The sequence below is a fragment of the Labeo rohita genome, chromosome 8, assembly GCF_022985175.1.
Source record: "Labeo rohita strain BAU-BD-2019 chromosome 8, IGBB_LRoh.1.0, whole genome shotgun sequence".
NCBI classification, from domain to species: domain Eukaryota; kingdom Metazoa; phylum Chordata; class Actinopteri; order Cypriniformes; family Cyprinidae; genus Labeo; species Labeo rohita.
In genome coordinates, this window is record NC_066876.1 from 32,539,624 (window position 1) to 32,549,759 (window position 10,136).

At 37.5% G+C, this 10,136-nt stretch overlaps 1 protein-coding gene across 1 annotated transcript; it reads left to right on the forward strand.

The window, feature by feature from the left end:
- Window positions 1-1,401: 1,401 nt before the first annotated feature.
- Window positions 1,402-1,983, forward strand: LOC127169278 (integumentary mucin C.1-like; the record flags this gene model as incomplete). The annotated part of the gene is made up of 1 exon (XM_051116518.1): window positions 1,402-1,983. A coding segment is annotated over exon 1 (582 nt), but the record flags the coding sequence as incomplete, so codon positions are not given.
- Window positions 1,984-10,136: the final 8,153 nt, after the last annotated feature.

Consider the following 10,136-nt stretch of genomic DNA (forward strand, 5'->3'; position numbering starts at 1 on the left):
TTTATTCTAGCTTCATGCATTTTTTTTAAACACTTGAATGTGGGTAAGTATCATAAATAAAAAATAAATAAATAAACAACATTTTGAACAAAAAGCTGAAAAAAAGACTCTGAATTGGATTCAGAATGATATAATCAAAATGTAGTTTGGGTTGATCAACACACCAAAGCTTGACAGTAATTATTACCTCTTCATTGGTCGACATTTTATTCCACAACATTACACAGTTTTGATGCTGTTTTATGTCTGATGATCCTGTTAGATTATATGTGGAAGCATCTGTTGTTTCAGTTTCTTCTTCACTTCACAGAAGATGTGTACTAGTGCCCCCTACCGTATAACAATGAAAACATGGATTCTAGGAGCAGAAGTATAGCTCAAATATATTTAGACTTTTTCTAAGTGTTAGTCAAGTATACTTAAATGTCATTTTAAGTATATTTCTGATAAGTACATTAAAAGTAGACTAAAAGTATACTGTCCTATTTAAAGGGGTCATTGGATGCAAAGTTCACTTTTACATGTTATGTGTGTTGGCAGTGTATGTACACATCTACCCTATAATGATAAAAATCCATGCAGTGGTTTTTGTAACAGTAATATCCCCTTTTTTAAATCGAGTCATTCTCAGATGCCTGTTGGTGTGGCATCACACCGACAGAAGCCGCTCCCATGATAGTTGATTGACATGAGCGTCTTACCTCAGACCCGCCTTACATCAGCTGTAACAGTCAACCTCCATTGTTTCGATGCCAGAGCAGGGATGTAAGATAGACAAGAATATCTCCGATTACGCGATTGAGGTGTTGTGTTGCTGGATGTAATAATGAACGGCTGAAGATGCAGTGGATTACGTATGCTTGTGAAGGGAATGCGCCTCCCGATCTACATATATCCGTCTATGTTCGTGTGAATCATTTGTGATCCAGCTTCACTTACAGCAGTATGAGTATAAGGGTTTTTTTAATTAATTTTTGTTATTGCCTTTCCTAATAACATGCTAGTTAGCAAGTTTAGCAGCTAAATGAGGCTAAAGTAAACAGGCTCGTCACTCCACAGAGAGAAGAGAGGGGCGGGGCGAGCAAAGCTCATTAACATTTAAAGCAACCTCGATCAGAACAGGATGATTTTTGCAGAGCTGATTTTGGCAAGGTGAAAAAAAAGTGTTATTTACACTACCATTGAGAAATTTTAACCAAAGTATATTATAGACTTTTCATTAAGACCCAAAAGAATCATATCAACTTGTGCAAAATGGGCATCCGATGACCCCTTTAAGTTTAAAAGAAGTATACTAATAGCACACTTGAATAAACTTTTTCGTAAGGGTAATGCTACTACTGCACAATCTAATCTGTAAACGCTTCAGATTCTCTGATTGTCTTTCATTTCACAGCTCAAATGACCACAGCACTGCCTACTTTGGCGCCAACTACGACTACAACTACAACACCAGAACCAACTACGACTACAACACCACCTACTCAGGCACCAACTACAACTACAACACCAGAACCAACTACGACTACAACACCTACTCAGGCACCACTTACTCAGGCACCAACTACAACTACAACACCAGAACCAACTACGACTACAACACCACCTACTCAGGCACCAACTACAACTACAACACCAGAACCAACTACGACTACAACACCACTTACTCAGGCACCAACTACAACTACAACACCAGAACCAACTACGACTACAACACCACCTACTCAGGCACCAACTACAACTACAACACCAGAACCAACTACGACTACAACACCACCTACTCAGGCACCAACTACAACTACAACACCAGAACCAACTATGACTACAACACCACCTACTCAGGCACCAACTACAACTACAACACCAGAACCAACTACGACTACAACACCACCTACTCAGGCACCAACTACAACTACAACACCAGAACCAACTACGACTACAACACCACCTACTCAGGCACCAACTACAACTACAACACCAGAACCAACTACGACTACAACACCACCTACCCCAGCACACACTACACCAGAACCAACTACGACTACAACACCACCTACTCAGGCACCAACTACAACTACAACACCAGAACCAACTACGACTACAACACCACCTACCCCAGCACACACTACACCAGAACCAACTACGACTACAACACCACCTACCCCAGCACACACTACACCAGAACCAACTACGACTACAACACCACCTACCCCAGCACACACTGCACCAGAACCAACTACGACTACACCACCACCTACCCCAGCACACACTGCACCAGAACCAACTACGACTACACAGAACCAACTACGACCACTACACCACCACCACCACCTACCCAGCACACACTACACCAGAACCAACTACGAACTACACAACACCACCTACACCAGAACCACAGCTACACACAGCCACACTACCCAGAACCAACTAGCTACAACACCACCTACCCCAGCACACACTACACCAGAACCAACTACGACTACACCACCACCTACCACAGCACACACTACACCAGAACCAACTACGACTACACCACCACCTACCCCAGCACACACTGCACCAGAACCAACTACGACTACACCACCACCTACCCCAGCACACACTACACCAGAACCAACTACGACTACAACACCACCTACCCCAGCACACACTACACCAGAACCAACTACGACTACAACACCACCTACCCCAGCACACACTGCACCAGAACCAACTACGACTACAACACCACCTACCCCAGCACACACTACACCAGAACCAACTACGACTACAACATTACCTACACCAGCAGAGACTACAACACCAGCACAGACTACAACACGAATTATTACAAAAACTACAGTCCATCAATCACAATGTGAGACAAAAAACTGAATATTTACATTATATTGCAATAGTAATGACTCAGATCTGTTATACTGTATGTCATTTCTGTCCTTTAAAGGAGAAGTTCACTTCCAGAACAAAAACGTACACATAATTTACTCATCCTCTTGTCATCCAAGATGTCCGTGTCTTTCTTTCTTCAGTCGATAAGAAATTATGTTTCTTGAGGAAAAAAATTCAGGAATTATCTCCGTATAGTGGACTTCAATGGTGTCCCCAAGTTTGAACTTCCAAAATGTAGTTTGAAGCTTAAAATGGCTCTAAACAATCCCAGCCTAGGAAGAAGGGTCTTATCTAGCAAAACGATCTGTAATTTTCAAAACAAATTGATCATTTATATACTTTTTAACTTCAAACGCTCATCTTGTCCAAGTCTGTGTGAATCCTGAAGTGTTTTCCTCAAGAAACAGATTTTCTTATCAACTGAAGAAAGAAAGACATGAGCATCTTGGATGACAAGGGGGTGAGTAAATTATCTGTAAATTTTTGTTCTGAAACTGAACTTCTCCTTTAAGAATGTGACTTAGTATGCAACTTAATTCCACTAGTGTAAAATATTTTCTTGTCTTCTTAAATGGTGTTTAAAATGAGTACAAACCATGTGGCTTCGTACCACCTTTTTGCTCTCTAACTTCAGTTACCACAACAGCTGTGGCCTCCATCTCAGGAACGATGTGGCCTGGAGTGACCAATGTGACAAATTCTACAACGACAACTCAGGCTCCTGTGTGTGAGTATTTAGTTTGTGTGTGATTAATTTACTATGGCATATATGTGACCCTGGCCCACAAAACCAGTCATAAGGGGCGATTTTTAAAAATTGATTAATACATCATCTGAAAGCTGAATAAATACACTTTCCATTGATGTATGGTTTGTTAGTTGTATCCCGGCCAAATATTGTCCTATCATATTTTAATATCTGGAATCTGAGCGTTCAAAAAAAATCTAAATATTGAGAAAATTGCCTTTAAATGTGTCCAAATTCTTAGCAATGCATATTACTAATCAAAAATGAAGTTTTAATATATTTACGGTACGAAATTTACAAAATATCTTCATTGAGCATGATCTTAATATCCTAATGATTTTTGGCTGAAAAGTAAAACTGATAATTTTGACTCTTGTATTTTGACATTTTTGACATTTGTATTTTTGGCTAGTGCTACTTAAAACTGGTTTTGTGGTCCAGTGTCACATATGTGTGAAATTGTGTTTATATGTTTGATGTTTCTGTCACAGATGGAAGTTGTGCGAATCCAGGTCTGTGCTGCTCTGGATTGGATAACAGCTGTCATCGCAAAAATTGTTATTGTGACGTTGCATGTCTGAGATTAAATGACTGCTGCCCTGATTTCAAACCCACCTGCCTCACAGGTATAGAAAAATATTCATACCAGATTAGGAAAACTGATTCATCTGTGCTGAAATCAATCAATGATCAATCATTTATGAAAACTTATTAATATATCTGCACCTCTGTCCCATTTTTTAGTCAACAACACTACCAACAGCACAAAACCAAACGCTTTGCCACTGACAGGTAAGTTTTCTACTTCTTTATTTTATTTATATTATTCCGTAGCAAGAATCAAGAGCTATTCTGCATCCAGCACTGTACTTAAAAAAATCTGTTTCAACTTAAAGTATTAAGTATTCGTGCTGCCTTAAAATTTTAAGTTGTCAACATGAAATGTTAAATTGTACTATATGAAAATGTGGATATTTGAGTTGAGCAATTTAAGCATACTTTAAGCTGAAACAATTTTTTTAAGTTGTTTTTTTACAGTGAGGGCTGTTCAGACAGAACACATTTTGTTTTTAAAATATGTGCAACATCTCAAGATGAGTTTTTAAAAAACCTATTTCAACTTGATGCTGTGCTTATGTGCAATACAGTGAAAAAGCAGTGAGAAGAGAAGATCAGATTCATCAGATTTCACTACATTTAAAAAAAATACTTTTTACATACACTGTAAAAAAAAATGGTTTCAACTTAAAATAAATTGTTACCGCTGACTTAAAATTTTAAGTTTAGTCAATTAAAATATTCCAGTTGTCATTTAAATTAACATTAAGTAATTTAAAATTCAAGTTGACTATACTAAATATTTTAAGTCAGCGGGGTAACAGATTATATTCTAAATATATAAATTATATTAAATTATACAGTTATAATATTTTGAATATGTTAGAATGTTTCATTTTAAAAGTAGCTATATTTATTAGTTTGTTTTTTTAAAATATGTCTTTCCTTTTCATTTTTATTTATTTAAGTTTTAATTATTTTAATAACTTAAGTTACATGAAAATGACATGTTTTCTTGGCAATTAGCCTGAAATTAAGTTTTTTTTTTAATTATTTATTGACTTATTTTTTTATTTATTTACATTTATTTTAAGCAATTACTTTTTTAATGATTTAGTTTTAGTTTTCAATGATAACCCTGCTTTTTGGCAATTATCTTGAAATTAAGTTTTTTTTTTTATTTTATTTATTTATTGACTTATTTTTAGTTTTTTATTTATTTACATTTATTTTAAGCAGTTACTTTTTTAATGATTTAGTTTAACATGATAACCCTGCTTTTGGAAATTATCTTGAAATTAAGTTTTTTTATTTTATTTATTTTGACTTTTATTTTTATTTATTTATTTACATTTATTTTAAGCAATTACTTTTTTTCAAGGATTTAGTTTTAGTTTACAATAATAACCCTGCTTCTCGTGAAATATTAAATGGTTACAATAAGATTTTACTTAAAAGATAACATACAATTCCATCCAAGCACCTGTGTGCTAGTGTCTTTAGCATGCTCATACTGAGGATTGATGTGTCATCTGCACTGCTTCTGTAGGAACTTGTTCAAATCCGACTCTGTGCTGCAGTGGCGGAAGCTTCAACTGTTTCAGAGGCTGTTTCTGTGATGAGGAGTGTAAACAGTACAAAGACTGCTGTCCCGACTTCAACAGCACCTGCAGTAAGAACCCGCATACACAGACATAGAGATGTTTGTGCTTTGTTTATTGAGAAGCAGTATGGTGAGAGATTGAGAGGACTGTTTGTTTTTTTAAGTAGTCTGTTCTTGATTTAATTGTTTTATGCATATTAAAGTCAGTGTCAGAGTAATCAGGATTGTATTTATTGCCAGATAAATCCTGAGTCTTGTAAATACTACAACATACATGGTATCTGTCACTTTCTCCACAGATTTCAATACTACAACTGCAGCCCCTCCAGTTACAACCAATGCAACTTCTCCTTTCAACTCCACTGCAACTCCACCCAAAGGTAATTTACTAGTGCATTTGTGAATGGTAGCAAGGAGTTCCATTTTTGGAAATGCAAGTAAATAAAGTTTCTTTTAGTATGTGGTGTGTATGTTTGGGCATAAAAAAGATCTACAAAGTTACAAATCTCAAAGTCCACTCCAAAAGGAGATATTTCGTTTTTAAAATCCCTTTTCAAGAACTACAGCGTTTGTTTTCCGGATGTTATGATGTCACAACGTGGCCTATTAGAATATCATTAAAATAAATACCGCCTATGGAAATTCGAATGGTAGAGGGGTGTGTAGGGACGAGGTCGGGGATTAGCATAACTTTAGCGATGCAGCGCGGAGAACCGCTTTAACGAGCCATAGCACGGCGGATATAAACACAGGCATTGACTAGAATGGCCGCTTCAGAGCTGTAACACATGAAACACATGCCGAAGCCGCGATCTACTCTGGTTGCCACATCGGAGCCGTAACGTGCCACAGACGTGTGCAGTGTGTGTTAAGAGATTTATTCATTCCCTCGTAGATAGCTTCACTTATAACGCCATAAACATGCACTAGACTAGGCTAAACAGTGATGATGTTCTTTGATGATGTTAATGTTAGGACTGCTTTTAACCTTATGCTGGAGCTGGCTTCCAGCAATGAAACCAAATATGTCAATAATTTAATAAATTAGCCAGATAATATTATGTATTGGCAATCTCGCAGGCTGACGATAGGACCCAACACTACTGTAGCGTATTATTTACTCACCCTCCATGCATCCTAGGTGTATATGATGACTTCCTTTCAGACGAATGCAGTTGAAGTTATATTAAAATTTATCCTGGCACTCCCAAACTTTAGAACAGCATAGATGGGTGTTTTTCTTCATCAGTCCAAAACAAGTCCAATAAAGTGCATCCAACCATAATAAAAATATTATGGGGGGGGTCCATAAAGGCCTCCTGTAGCGAACCGATGCGTTTTTGTAAGAAAAATATCCATATTTAAAACGTAAGAATCATTTTAATTTAGCCTGCGCTAACAGTTGTACACAGAACGTGCAGCTTTGGCAAGGGGCGTGTCAGTACTGAAATACCATCTAAGCTGTTCATCAGTCGCGACACAGTGGGACAGCTAAGCAATCACAACACATTTCGTTTTTCGCAAGGCAGGCCTTCATCAAACCTGGAACTAATCGATAGGGCTGAAGCTCATCGATTCCAAAATTTTCGGAATCGATGAGCTTCGATTCCAAGAATTGATTCCTCACTGTTGTTTTCGATTCCTGTTTTTCTTTTTTTTTTTTAGAGTGGAGGAACATAATTTCGCCATGACTGTAGGCTATAAATGTCTATAAAATTAGCCTTATCATAATATTAAGCTTTATTTTTAAAAATTTTTAAGCATTTCTATATTTAAATTGAAATTTTCTCTGCATTGCACATGAAATTAGTCATAGCCCACAGCGCAGCAGTGGACATGCGTTTATTGCATGAATGGAACAAGGTGCCTTTCAGCTGAATGATGTGTACTTCAACGCCGGTAGCATATGCTTTGCGCAAAATTAAACTGTACACTGAAACAAAATAACCAGAATAACAACACTGATATAAGAGCTAGTGGTTTATCTGTCCAATCAAATCAGTGGCTCTCTGCCACTGATCTGTGCTCTCTGCATTATCTTTCAGAATTAGCGTTGGCTGATAATAAGGTCAAAAAATAGCATTTTATTTAAGATGGAAATAGGATCAAGACCCTCGATCACGTCATGATCTATTCTGTTATGCGGCACTCAGAACTGTTAACAATATAAGGCAGTTTTACCAGAAAAATAACTTCTGAATTGTCTTTAAACTGGTTCATTAAAACAATCTATCCGAAAGAACCTTTTTGTGGAAACGAATCAGACTTATAATCACTATTAGCAAACAAGGCTGCATCCTCAAACTCAGACGTGCTCAGTACCAACTCTTTTCATTCAGTTTATGTTCGTGAATTGATGTTCAGCGATGTTTGATGACAGCAGCCAAGATATGCAGCCTTTGTATGATGCAGTCTTTCGTTTGAGAGGTGCCCATAGATAAGCTTTGTTGAACTGAAAACGGCTATGAATGGGGAGTTGATTCCCCTTGAGGGGATCGATTCCAGCCTTTGGAATCGACTCTCGATTCTCAACGCCTTAGAATCAATTCTTTTTGGAATCGACTCCCTAATCGAGCCATTGGCGCCAGGCTGGGTAGAAAGGTACTGTAATAATGTAAATTATGTGCGGGATAATCAACGGTTTGCAATTCATTAAAGTAGGGGTGCCCCGATCAGGATTTTTGAGGCAGATCACCAATCGCCAATCACAGGAAGCTGTATCTGCCGATCCGATCACCGCTACTGCTCTTTTTAAAGCCTCCTATTAATCATTAATCAGGATTTTATTTTTTATTTTTATTTTTTATTTTTTTGGAGAGAGGGGAGTTTTTTAATTTGAGGGGTGGAGGGGAGAATTTTTTTGACTTTTTTTTTAATATATATTTATCTCACATATATGTTTGATCATGCAGTGTTTTTAGAATTATGCAATTATTGCACAATAGCTTACACACAGCACAAGTCTGATTTCCACAAACATATTTATCCATTATTTTGATTTCAAATCCAAACATTGTTACTGAAAATACTTTTTCAGCATATTTACCGCAAACAATGCCCTGTCACTTTAATTCTGCGCGTGCAGCACAGACTCCTTGCAGAAACGATCACTACACTGCTGCAGATACACCACTCCTGGAACGCACTACTAGACCACAACCGTGTACAGTTTGAACGCTTTAATCCGTTAGCATGAGCACAGAAACGTGAACGTGGCGTTATGTGTTTACGCTTCAAGTGTGCATGAGCGCCCAGTCTCTAGGAGAGCGTGTGAGTGTTGAATTTTTAAACACTGGGAAGAAATAATAGGAAATGCAGTTCACAATCAAAGATGTTTGCGCTTTGGGCAAATTGGGAAGCAGTATGTTGAGAGATTGAATGGACTGTTTGTTTTTTTAAGTAGTCTGTTCTTGATTTAATTGTTTTATGCATATTAAAGTCAGTGTCGGAGTAATCAGGATTGTATTTATTGCCAGATAAATCCTGAGTCTTGTAAATACTACAACATACATGGTATCTGTCACTTTCTCCATAGATTTCAATACTACAACTGCAGCCCCTCCAGTTACAACCAATGCAACTTCTCCTTTCAACTCCACTGCAACTCCACCCAAAGGTAATTTACTAGTGGATTTGTGAAAGGTAGCAAGGAGTTCCATTTTTGGAAATTCAAGTAAATAAAGTTTCTTTTAGTATGTGGTGTGTGTGTTTGGGCATAAAAAAAAAAATACAAAGTTACAAATCTCAAAGTCCACTCCAAAAGGAGATATTTCGTTTTTTAAAAATCCCCTTTCAAGAACTACAACAAACGGCTCCTTTGGACTACAGCATTTGTTTTCCGGATGTTATGATGTCACAACGTGGCCTATTAGAATATGTGGTGATTGGAAGCCATTTGTGCACTTTTGAGAGTGAAAGACAGGGTGGTTGAGAACCTTCCGTCATTGGGAAGTGCATTTAAAATCCTTTAATGCACGGCAAGCCGTTGATTATCCCGCTTATTCCATGGTCATTTGACAAGTTAAAAGTAGTATTGCTCTTTGCAGCGCAACATTTGACCGAATGGGTAAAAAAGACTGTTATTTTCGTCAGTTATGACATGCAGCTCTAGCATTCTGCCCGCTTCAAATCAGACAAAAAGATGAAATAGTGCGGTAAGATCACATTTATTTGAATGAATTATAAGCACTTATTTTAGTAAATTATTGATCGACCGAGAGAGACAGAAGGCGAGAGAGAGAGAAAAAGAGAGATGACAGTTGTGTGTGTGTGTGTGTGTGTGTGTGTGTGTGTGTGTGCGTACCTGCCTGCATTCTTTGTCTGCGAGTCTCTTTCTAC